The 22,143-nt window shown below is 37.1% G+C and overlaps 1 protein-coding gene across 7 annotated transcripts in view; it reads left to right on the top strand.

The window, feature by feature from the left end:
* Positions 1-22,143, top strand: part of CDH11 (cadherin 11) — an 80,532-nt gene that overhangs the window by 42,659 nt on the left and 15,730 nt on the right. For 4 of the 7 annotated variants that reach the window (XM_072871754.1, XM_072871752.1, XM_072871755.1 and 1 more), the window contains 3 exons: positions 18,509-18,904; positions 20,181-20,475; positions 21,840-21,959. In XM_072871754.1, coding sequence (XP_072727855.1) covers positions 18,677-18,904; positions 20,181-20,475; positions 21,840-21,959 — 643 coding nt within the window. In that variant the 5' untranslated portion in view covers positions 18,509-18,676. Of the gene's footprint in view, positions 1-8,431; positions 8,572-17,872; positions 17,975-18,508; positions 18,905-20,180; positions 20,476-21,839; positions 21,960-22,143 lie in introns of all 7 variants that reach the window. The other 3 variants (XM_072871756.1, XM_072871757.1, XM_072871758.1) reach the window with 3 other exon arrangements.

Here is a 22,143-nt window from a genome sequence, read left to right on the forward strand (position 1 = left end):
GAAATGTCCTTGAATGATGATAATCTTATTTCTGGCAGCCAAATGGGCCATATACTTAAACATCCTTGTGAGCAGCTATATAGGATATGTGTTTATGGTATCCACCGACTTGTTAAGGTAGACTGCAGCAATTAGGATCAGGCTGAAACAGTGTATTTGACAGTGATACCAGCAGCATTCAATTTAATTTAGGTGAGAAATGTGTAGGCTCCTTTGCTTCTGAGGCAGAGCTGTAGCTCAGCATGTGAGATTCTTGTCCTGTCATTCACTAAACACAAGGGCCAAATTTTGCAAACAATGCTCAGTTCTTGTTCAGATACAGCTTTTCAACAGAATGACGTTCAAGAGTGTTTGGTTTGACTGAAGACTTCCTGACTAGGTTTCAAATTCGTATATGGGTATCAAGAAGACATAGCAAAAATATCTTAAATTAGTTATGCGTTCGGTTTCTCTGAGTCTCCCCTCCATGCACAGTTATGTGAATTTTCTCACCACTGTTTCAGTTCTCCTCTTCTGGTATTTTCTTATATCTCACTTCAAGGTTTAGTTCAGGCCTCTTTCTACTCTTCTTGTTCTTGACTTCAGAGCTACGCTTCCAAGTAGATTTAATTTTTACAAATTAAAGGACTGTGAGGAATAACCTTAAAGGAAAACTTGAAGGCTAATCACTCTCACTAGTGTATGAGATAAGTGAATTCAACAAACTGGGTCCCTACTCTAGTTTTTTTCATGTCTTATCTGAGAAATAGTTGTGTCTATTTTTGTAGACTTTTTTACATTTCAGAGTTCAAGCAAATCATTTCTGAAAGAAAACTTCCTGCAGAGTGACTGTGGGATGTTCCCTCTGGTTGGAGTGTGAAGTGCCTCCCTGCAAAAGAGGAGGAACAAGCACCCCTTTTGTTGATTATCATGTAAACCTGGGCATCCATATGCTTCTTAAATTCTCTTCTCTTCTTTTGAAGGATCTTTCTTTCTTAAATTGTTTCCAGCTGTGCCTGTTCAGGAATGCAAATTTCCTGTTATAGTATCTAGATAATCAAACAGTTGAGAAGGTAAATATTCATGTTTAACTATTGTCAATGGAACAAAGAACAACAGGGCAGACAGAAAGGCACTACTGAGCTCATTTGGAGCTATAACATAGGCTTGGCTACTCAGTCACACCGGACATGGCCAGTCACTCTATTAAGTGGGAGTATCCTGACTAGAGATTTCCTTCTTATACTGCTTGCATTTTCTATACTGAAGTTCTAGATGGAGTGAGAGTAGGCACAACAGATAAATTTCTTCTCCATTATATTACTCTGAAAAGCATTATATATGAATAAAGGGTCCATGGGACCCCAAAAAAAGAATACTGCCATATTTAAAAGTCCCTCTCATATAGGATGAGAAACTTAGGTTCACTTACTGGATATAGAAATCAGTGTTGTATAATGTATACTTTGCCTCTTTCATATATAACATCCTTTTTATTATTTGTTTTTAACTCTCACATAGTAAGCCTAGACTATAATGGGAAAAACATGGTGTTGCTGACATACAAAATAGGTCTTGGAAGGAAACTGCTGTATAGTTTTGTTTCTGTACAAATGCCATATGGAAAGAAGATTAATTTTCGGTTACTTAGAATCAGCCTGTCTTATTACAGTGCTAGCCTGTTTAATGAGGCCTACATATCTGAACAGAAAGTGTTACATCTCCAACTGCCTGCTTTAACCTGTATTACGTGTCTCACTTCACTTCTATACAAGTAGCCATTTATATAGGTTTTAAGACCTGAATTTTTGAATTCTCAACTTCAACCCACAGAACTACAACACAGAACAAACACCTAGTATATCTGCAGGACTAGCTTATTGCATATATTTTTGCATGGATATTAGTAGTCTAAATGAAATAGGCTCATATATGAGGACAAAAGCTTTGGTTTTAGTAGGGTGACACTCCAAAGTACATCAAATCCTTATGTTCTTTTTAAAGTAAGGCCTGAGAGTGAAATGTTAAGAAGAGCAATCTGCTTGTGTCAGTCTCATTTCACATAGTCTATGTAACGAGATGGAGTCTGAATTCGTTACCTCTACTTTGTTGGTGGTCTTCAAGACTTGCTTGAGCTAAAACAACTTCAGAAATATTGTTAGAATAATTATAAGACATAGCTCCTGGTCAAACAGGTACCAAAGAAGAATGATTATTTTGTTATAAATTACAGACTTCTAAAAGACATCAAGTGGGGAAATATGTTCACACTGCCGTATCTCTTATATTCTCAATACCTCATAATATAGACATTTTAGCTTTTCCTACCTGCTTTTTAACAGAAAATTATTTCTATGAAGTCCTGTTGCCTTGAAAGAATCTTGACTTTGTTGAAATGTGTAGTTTGTTGTTGGAAACAACTAACTTGTACCTGAACTGAAATTCTGGTCTCAGTGACAAAAAGCTTGTTTCAGCTCAAATGCTGAAACAACTGAGTCATCAAAGACTCATCTCTGCATTTTCCCAGCCTTCTGGGAAATCCCAGCCCTATTTGGGCTGCAGTGTGCTCTGCCCCGTGGGCTGGAGCAGCCTGGCTGGGCTAAGTCACAGGAAACTCCTGAGGTTCCCCCAAGGCATGAGATTTACCTAAGCAAAGGAGAGGCTGCACTGCACAAACTGCAGGGGCTGGCCATAGGAGGAGAAAAAGGCATTAAAAGATCGATACTTTGACTAAAAAACTCACCAAAAATCCAGTTGCTTGTGATTCAAAACAACTTCAAATATTTTGGTTTTAGTTGTGAAATATGTGTTCTGATAAAATTAATTTCTGACAAAATTTCCATAGTTACTTTAAAGGTGAGAAGTGTGAACCAAAAGCTAAATCAAAGTATTTCAGAAACAATTTTGATGGCGATTTATTGAAAAAACTGATGTCAGCTTTAACTATAAATGCTCTCTATAGTTGCTCTCTTTGGGCTTTAATAATAACAATAACAGTAGTAGCATTTATTAAAACATACACCATCAGGCCTCCAAGAACAAACACACACATCCAGGGCTAGAAAAAATAAACATAAGAGAAAACTACATTATGTCTCTTGCACTTATATATTATATATTATATATTATATATTATATATTATATATTATATATTATATATAAAAAGATTGCCATGTACTCAGCCATTCAAAGTTTCCTATGCAACAAAAACTGTCTTGAATTCTACTCAGAAGCTAGTTTGCTCTCTCAAACATGGGCATATTCCATATGCTATAAAATAAAACAAAAGTTAGTAGATTTAATTCTTTTGAGGTATTTAACAAAGCCAATTACTGCATTGTCAGTCACAGTGGAAGAAAAACTTCTTTAAAATGGCTTCAGTATCTTTCAGGAATAATTGCTAATATAACCATGCAAACATATGCAATTTATGTGGCTTTACTAGTCTGTATAAACACTAATAAAGTCACACAAGTTGTGATTGGTAAAATCTAATGTAATGCAAAGGATTTTCCCACTTTATTCCTGACAAGCTGCATTTGCAACCATTCAGTTACTTTATTTTAAAATGGCTTTTCAATTACATTCTAGTGCTGTAGGGGAAAGCCTTTTGACAAAGGCATGACATAAACCATTTATATTGCAGCTCCATCATAGTTCCCATAGCTAAACTAGACTGGACAGTTCATTAAAAAGAAAAATTAATAGTACAAGGTTGCAGGGAAACAATAACAGATTATGACTGGCCTGTGGCAGCCCGCTGAATTCATGTAGTGGAATAAAAATGATTCCCCTGTCTCATAAATGAAGGTTTGTTCCAAGGTTTTAGGCAAAGTCTATACTTCTAATCCTTTACAGGAAAAAGCTATGCAGTTTCTTGTCTATAAAAGCAATACTTTGTAATTCCTGCAGAAGATTAATACATACTCTTTTGGGATGGAAAGCACATATTTCATTATACTTTCAATGCATAATAACAAATATAATATAAAAGAGAATAGAATAGAACACACTAAACAACTACATCAAAGAATAAACTAACCTTCATGGAGATGGGTAGAGGCATGGAGGGGCAAAGCGAGGGTGAAATCAGGGCTCAATCCCATCTTTTCTTATCTAAGGCAGTAACTGCTCTAGACCAGTCTAAAACTGCTATACTTGAGTGTGGCAAAACCAAAGGATTTGTGATTCAATGGCATTTCTGTTAGGTCCATTGCCACTACCTGTGTAACATCATATGTGATTTATCTCTTGTTTAAGGTTGTTCTTAAAGGTATAACCAAGTCCTAATGGCCTCTTTCTAGATGTTACTGCATATTTTCCTAATTTCCTCAGAGTTTCATGGTTCAGATTTTCTATATAATTCTGGTATGTGTGGCAAGTATACAGACTTATACTTTAATGTTGAAATCTGAGTTTTATTATAGCAATGCTATAAATTCCTGTCTCAGAAGATCTTTCAAACAATATGGGCTCTGGGATGCATTAACCATTTCTTTTGGCCAGTAGCCACAACCTTCTAATGAATTCAATGGGATAACAGGAGAGGCCAGAAAAGGGGGAGTCTGAGCCAATGTAATGTTTGGAATCAAATACAGGACTGACCCTCCGGGGTATTCTCTGGTTCTGTTTATGAACACGATCTTATTTTAGAAACAACAGCCTAAAATACTGAAAAGTCATGGTTCTGGAATCTGATCCCCTTGTACTTTTACAGGTTTATACCCATTTCTACAAGTGAACTTGGGTACTTGGCCTCCCATTCTCCCTTCTCTCCCCCCAAAATAGAAAAACAGATTATGTAACCTCAAAAGTCTGGTCACTCGGAGAGGCCTCCTGGCTATCTTGGCTTAGTTTCATGCTATAAGCTATATTTTGTGAACTGAGGCTCCGCTGAAGCAAAAATAACAAATCAACCAAAAGACTCTCCCTCAACCTCCTGAGCTGTTTTCGTACTTTCACTGCGGGCAACATGTATGTGTTGCAGCATGTTGGAGAGAAAAATACTTCTTTTAATTTTTAAAGAGAATGTGTTTGCACAAACATTTAGCACTCACTAATGAGCTGTTCCTTTACAAGACTGGGTACTAACTGCAAACTTTACTGCTACGTTCTTCTGTTTACATGCCCAAAGGTACCGTCTTCTCTCCCTCTCTGCCCTGCATAAGACACAGGAGAGAATAGCCCCATCACAGGGAACAGTCTTTCAGTGAATCACAATGACACACTCCAAGGAAAGCTCAACAAAGACTGTGTTGTGCTGTTTCACAGTAAAGCTAGTGACCCAGTGGTTACTGCAACTTTGCTGCTTGCAGGATAAACAGAATACAATAGTTGTGTATTCAAGAAACCTCGCATCAACTGGAATTACCTTTTTTCTCCTTGTAGATCTGTAGTGATTTGATTTGCTTAAAAAGTGCTTTCATTTAACAAATATAAAGATCAATTAAATGTTTAAGTGGGAAAACTTCCCAGCAAAGAATAGAATGGTAATGGCTTTTTTAATAACTGTCAAAAAGAACTCTCCTAAGCAGAGGTTGGTGCTCTGTTGGCCCAGTCATTTTCCAGGTTAATTCTGCTCCCCACATGCTGTTACCTCCTTTCAGCACAGACTCTGTTTCCTTTAACATGAGCTCACACATGGTTAACAACATTGTCCTTTGTTCGACTGAACTACTTTGCCTGTGAGCGGTTACTGGTGTGTTGGATCGAGGTTTCAGACTAGGTTGCTTGAAGTCTCCATCAGTTTATTATGCTACAGCTTGTGGAGCTCATTTAGCCAAAGGAACAAAACTTATAGGTAAAGCCAAGGATGTTCTGTCAACGTAAAGTCTTAACAGTCTAACCAAAGAATAGTTAGTTTACCTGTGTTGAGCTCTTATACAAGTTATGTACAGTTAAAAGTGATACGCACAGGCTTTCTAGTATCTACCCTTTCTCTGGTGTCACACTCGCCATCAGCTGCCTCTCAGGCAGATGTCTTCAGGTGGGGATGGGGATGGAGGGCCCTTGCATCTCAGAACAATACAATGATGGTTCCTTCTTCCTCCTCACTCTAGAATCCACCTGGAGTCATTTTTACGTTTGCTAACATGCTCCACATCTCCCCACCTTGCACGTTCTTCATTGGTCTGTAGTTCCACATTACACCCAGTTTTACTGTGAGTGGTGTGTTTTACATATACTGAATATTGTCCTTTGTTCTCTGTGTTATCTCTGAAACTGGTTTCGTGCAGCTTCCAAGGTTGCATTCGTTCAATGGCCAGTAGCTGACCCCTGGTGAGCAGTTTACAGCCCTGGGGCCTCCACTGTTGTCTTGTACCTGGACTTTCAAATCTCCCCATATCATCCCATGCCTGTTTCTATGCTGCATTTTATTTGGGGGGTCATAGATAGTTCATTCTATATAGAATAGCAAATTGTTACGTATTCATTACAAATATATACATAAACCAACTGTATTACAACACACAGTCATCTAAAGCTAAGCAAAAAGCCAAAACAAATTAGGCAATAGTCACCTGGTCCTTAGATAAGCTGTTACAGCCAAATAAGTTAACCAAAACCAAGCCCCAGGCAGGCCAAAACAAGTCCTGATGAAGCCTAACAAGTCCTAATGGGTCCTGAGGCCTGTGCTGCCAGCTTCACACACAGCCTTTGGCATGTTGCAAGCAATGGTAACACCATTTTACTGTCTTACAAAGCTCTGAAAATTTGACAAGTTCTTGTTACACATGGAAAATTATTTTTTACACTATTTAATTAAACCCCATTATTAAATAGGCATTTTGTAAACATTCATATTAGCAATCTTATTCTTACATAATCATTCGTGTCACGTATTCTAGTTGGGTTTAGTTATAGCTGTGTTTACAAATAGCATAGCATAATATAAGTGCCTGCGTATGACCTTCATAATGAGTTCTTCCTGCTTATAGCATATATTTATCTTTCTTTGGGTCTGATTCTAAGCTCACTTACTGAAGCTTAAGCCAGAAGGGGTCCACAAAATTTGCACTAAGAGTTTAGAAAAAAAATCACGTTAAATTTTTTAAGGCAATGTTTACCCTGACAGTCATTACATTTGAACAAGAAATATGTCTGTCTGTTCAGAAGGATGTTCCTAGTTCTTGGATGAATCCCCAGATCCACTTTCTCCAGCTGGTGCCTGTCTGGTGCTTTATTCTCTCTGACCACTGGATTTCCAGGAAGCTATTTTTGGTTGTAGGTGAAGTACAAATGGTATCAAATAATTCCTTTTTCCTTTTGCTCACTCTTGTGAGTTTTTGAGTTGAAAACACTGTCTTTTGGTCTTCGAAGTGGCAAGAAAATATAGGGTTAGCATTGTAGAAGAGCACTGTGTCACTATCCTTGGATGTGATATTGTAAAGACACCATAAAAAAATTCAAATACTAATCCATATGAGTTAGTCTTATGGAACCTTATATTATTTACCAAAGAGATTTAAAGGAAAAAGGAAGATGGGAGTGTTCAGTATTATACACAAAGAAAAACATAGCCACTGGAGTTTTGCATAGGCTTTTAAATTAAAAATTGCAGATTCTTTGTAATGTGAACAAAATCAGCAAGCATCAATATTGCATTTAAAGTCTATGAAGTGTGAGATTCCAGACTAGACCAGAGAACAAGGTAGAGGGTTATGTCAGCCTGTTCTGATGGTTAAATCAGTGGGTGCTACAGGTTGCTTAGCAGGTATATGGCAAATTTCCACAAATAATAGGGGAATCTTTAGCAAAGTTAAAAAAACTTAATCTGAGAAAAAACATAAACAAAACTCATGGTACACGCAACACACTGCAACTAACAATTTTAGCTTGACTTGTAAGCAAGAGGAAAAGTAGAGATGAAACATAAAGTTACGTATTTGGAAATTACTTGGAACTGTGAAAGCCTCGTTTCTCTCTATCAAAGATGATAAAATTCACAGAGATGAGAGGTATTTGATCTGATGAATTGCCATACACAGAACCTTCTTAATAGAACTATAGTAACCCTGTCTCCAAAGCCTCATGCTCTTGCAAACATGATGTATTTGTGCTCGTATGGAGAATACAATTTCATACAACACACTTGCTCATTAGTGTTGGGCTTTCAGTCACCTTCATCTTGTCCACCAGCTACTTGCTTCTAACATGGCAATTTGGGTTTCTAGTTCACACTAGCTCTCTTGGGCTTCACGCATATGGTCTTTAAAAGCTTTCTATTGACACAACTTCCATTTTCTTTCTCTATGCACTCCCAGGACTGTCAGCAGTCATTTTAGTTTGTTTCTTATTTCAACTGTCAAGTCGACATTTTCTTTACAAAAACTAAAAAGGTCCAAAGTTTCTAAGTATTCCATCCTTCTTCCAATAAAAGTAACAAGTACCAATGTATTGAGAAAGATTGTGTTTGGTGACAGACTCTCTCATCTCTCTTTACCCTAATAGTTCCTTTTCCAGAAAAAACATAATTACTCCAAGAACAATTTATTTAATTACCATTATGGGAGACTTCAAAGGAAATTGGTTGGACTGAAATACCCCGGCAACTTTTTGAAAAGAACATTATGGTAAAAAATATGCTGAATGTAAGGATATATTTAATGAGAAAAAAATGCTTAATCCTATTCTTTTGACTGAAGCTTTCAGTCTTTTATATATATATGTATGTGTATATATACATGTGTGTTAATTCTTTTTATTATTGTTATTGGTCTCTATTTTTCTTCTATGAATATAAATTCTTTCCCCTGTACTTGCCTCATATGAAGGTCATGCCATCCAAAAATTGTACTGTTCTCAATCCAGCAGTTCTACCAAGTGTCAAGTTGTTTTCCTCTTTCTTTTTCACAAGCTCATTTTTCAGTAACACTTCACTGGTCTTCATTAGGGAGAAAACTATCTGTTATTGATTTGGAAGCTAAAGCTTTACCTGACTGGACACACATTCATTCACACTCAAGTACTTTTGTACTGTCCCGTTGGTTAAAAAAGACATTGTTGATCTAAGATGCAGAAATGTGATATTGGTGATCTAAGATGCAGGTATATGCCACAAGTCCTGATTATTGCACTCTTAAGGTCAAGACTTGCCCTTGACATCAGAGAAACAGTGGCAAAAGGTATTTATATCTCCAAAACATATAATGCACTTCCAGAATAGATCTAATTATAGCTGATTCATAGCTTCAGCTATGAATAACACTGATCTAATTACACAAATGCCCATTTTTGCCAATTTCCCATGACCAGCTTTCTGTGGAATATCACTTTCTGCAACTAGGGCTTTTATGCAAGAACAGCTAGAGGTTCAAGGTGTTTAAACTTTACCTATTCTGCATGATATCATGGTGCCAAACATCATTCCAACTGTACCAAGCCACTGCCTTAAAACTATTGTTGTTAATGGTTTTTATCAGAAGAATAGAAATGAAGTGTTTGTCACAATCATCTGTGATTACAGGTCAGAAATAGTGCCAATCCATAACCTCTGGAATGTATTAATTTTTCATATGATCAGTTAGAAATATGTAACGAACAGGTTTAACTCAAAATGAATTATGTTCATGCAAAATATCCTAAATCATTTGCCCTTTTTTGCAAATGTATCATTTGCATGAAAAACAAATTTTAATTGCAAGCTGACAAGCCTGTCTTTTTTGTGCTATTTATATGCTTAGCATCTAATTGCATCACCTTAGTGTCTCTTGTTACATTTTTGGTTTTGTATCATAATACTGGGAATTATGTCTTAGTCGTTACAGCTTTGGAACAGTGAAAATACAGATAGTTCCTCTGATTTGTGCTCAGTGCAGGTTGGGCTGCAAAGGAAGCCAAAGGGAAGGTTGTAACTAATGAAGGTGGTATTTTCTTTGTGTGTTTGTTTTTTAAGTTAAATGGAAATATTCTATGGTGACTACTTACAACAAGACATCTCAGAAGATACTCATGCAAATATTGTTTGAATTATAATCTTGTGATTTAATGGATTGTAAATAATAATTTAAATTTGGTCCTTTCAGCTGTAGCCTCCCATTAGGTACTTAAACAGTGATGGTCTCCTTTATTAGAACTATTGACACTGTATTAGGAATGTGTTTGCATATTCTGATGTTATTATCTCATGCTATTGAGCCAAAATAGGTCTCTTCACAGACAGTCTCTGTTTATGAAAAAATTAATTATTGATTCAATTGTTCATTCAAAAAATCGCAAAGTGGCTTTTATGCTCTTTAGGGAAGAAATTGCACTAAACTGGAACAGTTAAGCAAACTATCAAAAAGAACCTTACATGTGCGTGGCTGAAGGATCTGAACTCTTCCCTCTGCAGCTCCAAGAAAGCTGGAAAAGGAGAAGGCTCTTTGATTAGAAATTCAGCTCTCACCTTTCTTTCTCTAGCAAATGTATTTGAAAAAGAGAGAGGCTCTTAGTAATTCAGTAACTTGTCAAGTTTTATAAAGATAAGTGTTGGAGGGAATCTAATTGTGTGAACCTCTCTAAATGAGAGTCACAATGGTTGCTAGACTTAAACAAACTGCTGTCAGGGTGGTTTGCATGTGCTTCCGAAGTGGCCATCTTTTATCAGACACTTTCCTACTTGAGGGAGACGAAATTGAAGGGGACCACGGGATCGGGTAGTCTAGTAGAATTATATTCAAAGTGGAAAAACATTTTGTAGAAGAACACTTTGGTCATCTAAAGACCACACACGATGCTATAATAGTTTGCCATTTCAGCAGCACTGCTGAAGCTGCCTCTAGAAATGAAGCTGTAAGTACAATACCACAGATTCAGTTTAGATTTCTGATTGCGTGGAGGCTGTCAGCCCCTCAGCAAGAGATTATAGATCAGAACAGAAATGGATTGCTTCTTGGAATTCCTTCTGGTTTGGTTTGGTAGCTGAATAAGCCTGCCTGTAGTCATTAGTTTTTGATAGGTTTTCAGTTATCACTCTTTAATCTTGACTTTCTGTCTCATTTTTGGCATAAACGAAACAGACAATCAGTCACAGCACAAGTGTTATTTAGCCATTCAGATGTATGCATTCTTTGTATACATTCTTAGAGAAAACAAATGTTCAGGGTCGGCTTAGCATGTAAGTACAGCATTAGTCGTTGGATGTAAGTTGACTTTAGTCGTCATTTATTTCCTCCTCGGGGTGTCATTTATAGCCACTTACATAATAGCAAACTATATTGAAACTAGCATGGACATAGGCTGCAGCTATGTTGGCCTTTGAGTATACAGGAAATTATGAGAATTCCAGTTTGTCTGAGATGCACAAGAACACAATTACTATTTAAAATAAACTCTACCAAGAGCTTAGTCATTATTTCAAATTACTCTATCAATCACCATGTTCTTTAATAAGACTACCTTTCTTATGCTAGTTGTTTTGCTGTAGAGTTTATGCTTAAAAACAGACAGCCTCTGTCACATTTATCTTAAGTGGATCTCCCCAGGGCAGCAAGTAAATGTAAAACTCTGTTTACAGCCATTTTTCATTTCCCAAGCCTTTTAATATCACTCTCTCAGGCTTATTTCTATGTCATTCACTTCATAATGTACTAAGTTGTCTTCCTACTTTCTCCTGCTTTGTATGAGGTACACCAAATGGCAATTTCACTCTTCTTGAATGAGTACAAACTAAATCAAAGCCTGGTGAAAATACTCTCCTTCCATGATTTTGGAGGTGGATACTGGATGATATATCACATCATATTAGTCAGGAGGTTATTTTTCTTCCTCTTTCCTGCAAAATGACTTCTATTTTCAAAGAGCCATCATTTTATGGTTTTGTCTATGGTTTCCTAATACTCAGTCTCAAAGCTGCTACAGGAAAATATGGCTACATTTCAAAAACTATTCTTTGGAGCAGCTGGGGATTATTGGCTTTAAACATCTCAGTAATGCAATACAGTGCTATAAAACATAATTTAAAAATGCAAAGGATTAAGATTCCTTTCATAGGATTGTACCGAACTCAGAATAGGATTCTACAAAACTTACTTAGCATTTTTAAGGCAACTTCTATTGCTAAAGATGAAAATCACCAGTTCTGTAACGATTTTATTTATGTATTTAGTACATACAAATCTTGCCATGACCTAGAATCCCTCTGTAGCAGGATACCCCTAGAATCTTGGCTGTTTGCACACCATATATGAAATTATATATATACTTAGCTCTGCAGAACTGCAACCTCAGATTATAATCCTTTACAACTGTATCATGCTCCAGTGCAAAAGAGCAGAATATTAATTGGGGGAGTGTGAGGTTCTCATTATTCAGTGAAATAACTCAGAGAATTTTTTTCCCAAGTATCTTTAAATATGAAAAATGTCCTTTTCTGGAATAAATACTTTTGTCTCATAAGACTAATTATGTTTTGTGAATGACACAAAAGACTTTATATCAGTTTGCATTCAGGTGAGGGTTATTTGCTGTTCGCTCCAGTGAGACCTGAAATATGCTTCAACAAGAAGAGAGATTCAGTGTTTCAGAAGGGGTCACAGGCAGTTAGTTGCTGGTGGTCTGTTTTAGAATTACACGTTGGGAAAAATGAGATTTACCAGTTACATATACAGCATGAAAATCTTTTCCTGTATCAGAGATCAGAGTATTGTCATTTAAACAAAACGTTTTACATTAGACTACTACATATTGGCCTTTAATGCTTGATTCCCAGTAGATACAGGTATACGTGACTAGTCTCATGGGGTTAGTCATATTCATAAAGTTGATTTGCTGGGTATGGAGTTCTTTAGTTTTTAGTTTTCCTATTTTGTATGTGATGAGTAAGGGCCATGGTCCTGGCACTTAGAGAAGGAACTCTGGTGGTATATGAACAGAGCTCTATGTCCCAGTGCTGCCCTGTGAGAAGGGGTTCATTTGGGGAAGCAAAAATCCGTCTCCTAATGGGATGATTTCCTGACTGGAAAGACATGCATAAAGCCCTTAACTGCTGGGGTGCAGCTGAAAGTTTAAAAATCTGATATTGTCTCATCCTCCAGTTCCGCTCGTTCCATTTCAAGTAGACCTTGCAAATGATGGTACACCAGTGTTGCACCTTTCTCAACTGTGCATACCATATAAGTAGCTCTATCAAGGAAAAAAGAGGCATACTCTAGTTCCAGTGGAAAAATGAGATAATCCTAATTCTAGTCTTGTCCAGAATTAGGGTACCTAGTATCTCACAGAAAGTTTGGCATTTTTCAGGATGAAAGGATTTATTTTAAGAACTAGTTTTGCTGTATGTGTCATGCAAACTAGATATGCTGTATAGCAGATCTTGATACATTGCATAACATTATTTCATGTAAACAAAATTAGATGCCTTCTTTTCCACAAGTATGTCGTACAAGTGAGTCTAAACTAAAAACTACTCAAAGATTGGTCTGATAATGCAGAACAGTTTAAAATAAAAAAGTAATTGAGATAATTAAGTTAAATGTGGAAGGTACTGATTCTCAGTATTTTATCTTGTTTCATAGACAAAAGGGACCAGGCTGTTTGTTTACCTTTATGTACCATTTTCTTCAAATGAGTCAAGGAAGAGAACAAAATTTTGTTAAACAGGAAAAAATTAAATTAAAACCAAATGTTAGGTTATCAAGATGTGTGAAACTTACTGGTTAGAGCTGAATAGCATTCTGCAGCAAGAACTAGTATCCTTCAAAAATGTTTTCATATTAATTTATATAAATTTCTTGAAAATACTTAGGCATCAGATATTTGAATACAGCAATCTACAAGAGGATAAAAATACATGCCAGACTGAACTCCTGCATTCACAGTGCTGTGCAAACATTCACCAATGCACAGGAGTAATGAAACAGTTGTGCACAGAACTATTCCACATCCCTCAATTCATGTATTTTACTAAAAACTCCCAAAGTGGTTAAATTTGTGATACACCCTAAAGATTAACCAGTATGGGCTCAGTGGGACTCGACTGATTATTTGATCTGGAAATCTTTTTCCTACTCTCTTTCCATATGAACTACTCATTTTTCATGACCTCTATTACAGTATTCAAGGAAGAAAATCTCTTAGCTAACCATTTAGGTTAAACCATGGAGTATGAGCCCTGAGGCTGCTCAGAACAGCCCTATCCCAAAAGCAGAAAGACGCCCAGGTTCTCCTTAGCTTTGCTATGCCTGATTACACAGAGGAGAGGCCCTTGCAAGGCTGGGTGCATTGCCTGGCCACAACAGGTCCCTCCCTGCCTCCGTGGGCAGCGGAGGGCTCAGCCAGCTATGCCTGCCCTGCCGCTCCATCCTTATGCCCAAAACTCAGGCACTCTTAACTCCAGAACTAATATGATCCAATATTTATTCTGTCATTAAAAAACTATTCATTTCCTTGTCTGACGATAAAATTATTGCAAAATAAATCATTCATCTTTCCAGCTAATTCTAATTACAGCTAAAATCTCATTTGGACTGGGGGTTTGCTATATTTACTTGATACTTTTGCAAAACATTTCAGAACATAATCATCCATTATTATATTACTACACTGTGCTCTTGACTGCTTTCTGCCAAGTGTATTCCTGAGAACAATTGCTATTTTAATGTATCATCCAGAAGTTACGGCCTAGAGAAATCAGAAAAATTGTTTAGTCTATTATAATTTGGCATATGGTCATTTAATAGCACACAGGAAGTCAGCATGAATGTTTGGGATTATTTTTGCTATAAATATAATGAAAGACATTTAAAATTGGCTAGACTTCACTTCTGTGACTGGTCTTGTCATTTAAATAATCTTTGCTGGCTCTTTATTTTTGTCTATTAGTCATCTATAAGCAGTCATTCAAATTTGTGTGTGAAGTTTTGTAGAGCAGACTGACTTTTCCTCTTAGCTCGTTAGAGGGACAACCCCGTAACACCGCCTCTCTGCTGCGCTGTGCTGCGTGTTGAGAGTCTCTGCGCTTTGCGGTCTCTCAGTGCGAGGGTGCCCAAGGAGAGTGGAGTTGATGCGTTGTGGAGCAGTCAAGACCCTGGCTCCATTCCATGCCACAGCCTGTGGACACGGTTATATCATTTTTCAGGTAGACAGATGTGTACTTAAGTAGTTGAACGCATATTTCCATTAGGAATATTGATGGATTTCATTTTCTAATGGTAGAAGAACAGACTTTTCTGTTAAAATTGAGACTTAGTAGCTTTGCATTTCCAGAACTAACAACTACAGGTACAAAACATAAACATATTAGCTATGGAGCTAGAAGTGCCCTAAAGGCATGTTCTCACAGGTATTGAGGGAGATGTACTATTTCCATACAAACGTTTTGTGTATACACCTCACCATGTGTGTTGTTTTTCAGAGTGTGGACTCTATATTGTTTTAACATTTCTCAGTCCTGCATACCTCGACTGATCAACTTACAAGGGCAGCATTTGGGAGTCTCACTGTGTTCATGTGCCTCTCTGATGTGATTTCATCTTGTGTGGTGGCTGGTTAACTCTTGTTTTCCCTTTATCCCTGATAGAGTTATTATTCAGTACCAAAATTGCCAACATTTGTTTGTATGCAGTTAAAATATGTTAATGGAATTCTTCCTTTTGAGAAAAAGTCCATCTTAGTTCAAACCTGGCATCCACTACGTTTAAGGAAATGGGAAGCAGATTTTTTTTTACAGATTTCTTAGGAAAACTTAGGATTTCAAAATTATATGTTGTGCAATTCTAAACAGCAATGGAAAAAATCAGGATGTTGCAGTTCGGTCAACTGCCCACTGACGTTTACTTTGCTGCAGTTGAGGAATATAATCTATGTGCAGAAATAACAATAATGTTGAGGATGTCTCTAAGATTGTGCTTTTTGTAAGAAAGACTAGAAACATTCACAGCAAATGATTCTGACAGTTCACTATCTGTGTAGTGTTGTGCAGTGTCTGCATAAAAGTGCTGCACACGGAGAATTTGCAGACACTCACCAGCAGTTGCCGTCCTCAGATCTGTATTCTATACCTACAGGATTGTGAGGTATTTTTCCACAAGAGAAAAGGAATTGCTTTATAAATTGTTTAGCTGTTTTTCCATATTTTCTGCTTGAAGAAGTAGGAAACTGTAGGCTTACAGCAGCTGAGTTAACATTAAAATGTTTGAAAGGTTTTAAGTAGATTGTTTTGAAAAAAAAAGAGGAAAAAAAAGGATTTCTTTCTTGTTAATAGTACTGCTTTGTTTTTTAATGAAGTTTATTTTAGCTTTAACTTAAGAGCATGTTGTGCACCTTGCCTTTTAGGAAGAGAGGAGTTTATAAGAAGCCAAACTGTAGCTGTTTTGAATTTTAAGTAATTTCATAGACTTCAGTGGAACCCTGTTGATTTATTCTGTTAGCTTTTCTTATGCCAATAGGAGTCAGAGGCCTTACCACTGTGGCGACCACTATGTAACTGAACAGAGTATGTAACTTCAGGAAGGGAGAAGGCGAGAGGGGCACGAGGAGGGCAGGGAGACCTTATTGCCTGCAGCTCTAGCTTTAATTGCAGCCTATCTAGCAGTAGGTCGCTTACTAAAGAGCCAGCTTGGTATTACTAGCATGGAGTCCTTTCACATTATAACTCAAACCAGAAGCAATTACCATAAACAGCCTTAGTGATTTTTTTTTAGCCCAAGTAGTGGATGAGAGATAATAGTTTTCTTTGTCTTGAAAACATGTAGCCTTATTGCTTCCTCTCTATACATGTATATGCAGAGGATGAAACAAAAGGTAGCAAACAATTTTTGCTTTAAGTCCTTATTAGTAAATTAAGCATGGATGTGTGATTAATATTTTGTTTCCAGGACTTCACACTTGAATAGCTGATAATAAGAGGCATATGTATCAGCGTGGCTCTTCTGTTATTGTTAAGCATCTTTATTAAGTGTTTACTGATTTACATAACAGTATTGAGAAGTTTGGGAATAATGGTCATATTTGTTTACTTATTTTCATTGTTGAGATCATTATGTGATGTTAATGAAGAATAATTATCAGTGAGTTTAATTTTCAAATGAGTCCAAAATCCATTAATGTAAGCTGTTTACTTACATTCTTTTTCACAGCAGGTTTAAAAATGCACAGCTGTCTAAGCATACCTTTGTATTTCATTTCTGTTTGGAGCACGTAGGCCCTGTTTAACAGCCCAAGAGCCCAAGCACCTCTAACTGCTGCACGAGTAACATGCTATAGATGCCTATAGCAAGTGCATTTGTCCAGTGTAATTAGCTGTACTGGGTATGGCATTGAAGACTTTTTGGCTCAAAGGACGCTCCATAGCAAACTACATCTGAAATAGCAGTATCATTGATTAACTGAATGCAATTATGAAGCAGACTGAACTGGCCTTAATATGTAGAATTTTGTTATATCAATAAATTTCTGTAGACAAAGTGGCCAAAAGAGGTAACCTCAGAGCCTGCTTGCTGTGGGGTGAAATTTACACCTGCCACCAAGATGTAAATCTGGAGATGTTTACTAAACAGGACAGAATAACTCATTTTACATCTGTGGGATGAGTAGAGAATTTGATGGCTTGTATTTAAAAAGACTTACTATGGTTTAATAAAGTTAAATGATAGGGAAGCTTGGAAAGTAAATAGTGCATACTAGGGGCTTCAATTTTATTTTTTCTATGTAAAACTGGGGGGAAAAAAGTGTCCTTTCCTTTTAGAATTAACTATTATCATAGAAGGCCACTATATTTCACTGTATTATGCAATTTCTGCTTCAAATATTAATTCTGACGTAGTGTTTTAAGAATTATTAGAAAGTAAGAAATCACTATAATTCTGGTTATTTAAATCACAGGGAAAGTAGGAATAAATAGCCAAATCAATGCTATATTATCAAAAGTATCTGGATATCTTTTTATTGGTTTATGGCATTTATCGTCACCAGCAAAAAGACAGCAGAATTGGCAATCTATGCTGCTTCTCCACTTTGATGACTTGATCCTCAGAGGGAGGTAGAAGGACTACTTCAAGGATCTAAATCCAAAATGTAGGTCCTCGGAGTTCTGTCAGCCACTGCTTCTGCCTAGAAAAAGATAGGTAGTTATTTTAGACCAAAATCTGTTGGTCGTAAAAGGCCTTTTTCCAGGCATGTGTAGAAATATTCCATTCTTGATAAGCAAGTATCTTGGTATCTATCTTATACCTAAACCTATGGCTTAACAGCTTATATCTAAACTCCAAAGAGGGCTTAGATATAAATTAGGTATTTCTACAGTTACCTTGCATCTTGGTCTAAGTCCATTTGGAAGGATCATGAAAGAATATGATTCTTTATCTTTCAACTTCCAAATGAGCGCCCTAACCAGCAAGTCAGGAGATTTTAAAAGGTGGCAGTTACATGTAACAAAACACCAAATATGCTCATTATTCAATATTTCATAATTATTAATATATTTTTCATCTTTTTATTATCTTGAAATTTTTGAAGGTAGTCCTAGTTTTATTTTGCTTAATAAAAAAAGTTATTGCACCTCAAGGACATAAAAGAACTGACAATCTTCTCCATTTTACTTTCTTTCAGGAATTAAGCTGGGAAGCTGCAGAGCACTAAAGTGATGTGTTTAATGTGTGGTGGCATCCTATGTGCAGAACATTTTATCTGAAACTTTTCAGTAGCCCCAAACTTTTTGACTTCCAAGGTGGAAGGGGTAGATTCTTGGATACTCCTGTGCCTACAAAATAACCAAAAATGAAGGAGGACAATTGTTTACATGCCGCTCTTATCTGCCTGGGCATGCTATGTTACAGCCATGCCATAACTACAGAAAAACTGAACCACACAAGGCCATCACTTCATGGGCACCATGAAAAAGGAAAAGAAGGACAAGTTCTGCATCGTTCAAAAAGAGGCTGGGTGTGGAATCAGTTCTTTGTTATAGAAGAGTATACGGGACCAGATCCTGTACTAGTAGGAAGGGTAAGAAAGAATTTATTTTTCATTCATCGATTAATAATTATTAATTTATATTATTACTTTGTGAGTTGCATTTTTTCTTTCCATTGCTTTTCTGTTGTATTAGCTGCTTCTTCAGCAGCTACTTGTTCACCTAGAATTAATCATTTTATTGTAGCTTAAGGTGCTAAGCAAAATACTACCTAAGTGAATACAAATTTTTCCATTGACCTCAGAAGTCTTTGAATGAAGGTGTACAAGCTATTATTTAACACAACAGCAAGAACCACAGCAACCACTTGAGCAACAATATGTCTCAAGAATGTCTGGTATCATTCTTGGGTCTTTAAAAATAGTAATTAAAAATGTAATGTCTAACCCAGCAGCTCAGTAAAAGTGTACTGCTCAATAGGTATCTCTTCATCCTTTCATTTTGAAGTTATCAGTAAAATTAAATATATGAGGGGTATGTATAGAGGGAGATACATATCTGTGTGCACATGTGTATGTACACACATCCTGGACTAATTTTTTATTCCATTACTGCCTAACAGTAACAGAATATAAATCCATAAATAAAACAGTATATTTGCCAGTTTATAAATGGTCAGCAGAACTGTGTTGACTTAACCCCAGCACAAAAGAGTGGAGAACAGGATCAATGACAGCAAATACCGTTGTGGGTATTCTGGTTTAAAACATGGTTAGTATTGTGCAATTGGTAGATGTTGATATAAAATCAATAAATCTATAATTTGGCTCAATGTTTCCCTCATTCATCAAACTGAAGTGTGCATTGGTTGTGAAAGTAAGAATGTTTATTAAGCATTTGTTCCTTCTTTTATATTAAAGAGGTTGTAATTAAAAACTACTTGGCAATCATTGATTGGATCATTTGTTACATCCCATCTGTCACTTAACAGCTTTTTCCATGCGACCTAGTAGAATATGATTAGTATGAAGTGTATAAAATCTTCATAAAAATGACTCTTCCTTCCAACTTGATTTGACTAAAGAACCTGTTATAACTATCTTCGCATGTATTCTCTTCCTTAAATCTTAAAGCTTGGGTCTCAGTAGAACCCTACATGTTGTAGCGTGCAAGTCTGTGCAGGCAGCCTCTCTGAATGCAGGGCAGATGTGCTCACAGCATGTGCCCGAGTATGGATTATTGCCTGACGTAAGACAAGATTTTTGAAAACTATTAAATGATAGTAATTTCATGAACTTTTTTGTTTCATAAACACATATATGAAATGTATACCATCCTGTTAAGGTATGCCTATTTCTCATTTTGTAGCTTCATTCAGATATTGATTCTGGAGATGGAAACATTAAATACATTCTCTCAGGTGAAGGAGCAGGAATCATTTTTGTTATTGATGACAAATCAGGGAACATCCATGCAACAAAGACACTGGACCGGGAGGAGAGAGCTCAGTACACTCTCACGGCACAAGCTGTAGACAGGAACACTAATAGACCTTTGGAACCGCCTTCTGAATTCATTGTTAAAGTTCAAGATATAAATGACAACCCGCCTGAGTTTCTTCATGAAAACTACCATGCTAATGTGCCAGAGAGATCAAATGTAGGTAAGTACTCATAAATGTACTTCAGTTCCTGGCCTTATGAAGATGTCGCATTGTCAGTACGTCGTGGCTTTATTTAATTCTTATCATCTAGAATTCTGGGAAGTAAAATTTACTTCATGCTCAGCCAGTGACTCAGTCAATTTGTCTGATTTGATGACCAAATCAAACCCTGCACAGCTACTAACTGTCATGGTTGAAGTGTCTCTAGATGGTTCCTAGAACAGGACTATTTCCTCCTACAAAGAAACGTGAGGGCCCCCTGGAATTTATGGAGTGTGAATCCTCTGGGGTAAACATCAAGATCATTCCTTTGGCACAGCTGTGTAATGAAGATAAGGAGTTACTGCATGCAGGTGTTGGCTGGGATAGAGTCAATTTTCTTCATAGTAGCTAGTATGGGGCTATGTTTTGGATTTGTGCTGAAAACAGTGCTTGTTAATACAAGGATGTTTTCGTTACTGCTGGGTCAAGGCCTTTTCTGCTCCCCACCCCACTCCACCAGCGAGGAGGCTGGGGGTGCACAAGAAGCTGGGAGGGGACACAGCCGGGACAGCTGACCCCAACTGGCCAAAGGGCTGTTCCATACCATATGGTGTCATGCTCAGCATATAAACCTGGGGAAGAAGGAGGAAGGGGGGGACGTTTGGAGTGATGGCATTTGTCTTCCCAAGTAACCGTTACGCGTGATGGAGCCCTGCTTTCCTGGAGATGGCTGAACATCTGCCTGCCGATGGGAAAGGGTGAATGAATTCCTTGCTTTGCTTTGCTTGCGTGCACAGCTTTTGCTTTACTTGTTAAACTGTCTTTATCTCAACCCACGAGTTTTCTCACTTTTACTCTTCCGATTCTCTCCCCATCCCATTGTGGGGGGAGTGAGTGAGCTCTTGTGTGGGGCTTAGTTGCCGGCTGGGGTTAAACCATGACAACTGCCACACTATCTATTCCATTTTCATCTCCTATTTGAGCTTGTGTCTATCTCAGAGATTTCTACAGGAATGATTTATCTGAAACTTACTGAGGAAAATGTAAAAAGAAAACTCTATTGTTTGTCTGTCTAACAACAAAAGTAATATAACGCTTAAACTACTGAAGGAAAAAAACACAATGGTACAGAGTGACTGCTGACTTTTATAACTTCACTGTTTAGAAAATTAATCCACATCACACCTGGTCACAAATCTTTTTGGATAGTATGAGTCTATTTTGTCATATATAAATTTCCAAGTAAATTTTTCATTTACTAAACCTGGAAACATAAAAGTTAAGAAATAGTTATGCCGTATGACTGAAAGCATCTCTGCACAGTTCTTACAGACATGTTTGCTTCTGACTGTATTCCTTCTCTGTTTGCTTTCCATTTTTAGGTACATCAGTTATTCAGGTAACAGCTTCAGATGCTGATGATCCTACCTATGGGAACAGTGCCAAACTGGTTTACAGTATTCTTGAAGGTCAGCCGTACTTCTCGGTGGAAGCTCAAACAGGTATTATTGAGCAGTTTATTTGAGTCGGACCTCATAACTGGAATACATTAAAATGAAGAACTAAATATATTGACTGAGGCAGTACAGTTGGGTATATCTACTGATGTGTTTGAGCAAAGCTTCCTTCATTCTCTTTTGATTCTAGCTAAGCTCTTTTGCAGGTTGGTCCCCTGGCATTTGGTAG

This window comes from Ciconia boyciana, chromosome 9 (assembly GCF_034638445.1).
Source record: "Ciconia boyciana chromosome 9, ASM3463844v1, whole genome shotgun sequence".
NCBI lineage: Eukaryota > Metazoa > Chordata > Aves > Ciconiiformes > Ciconiidae > Ciconia > Ciconia boyciana.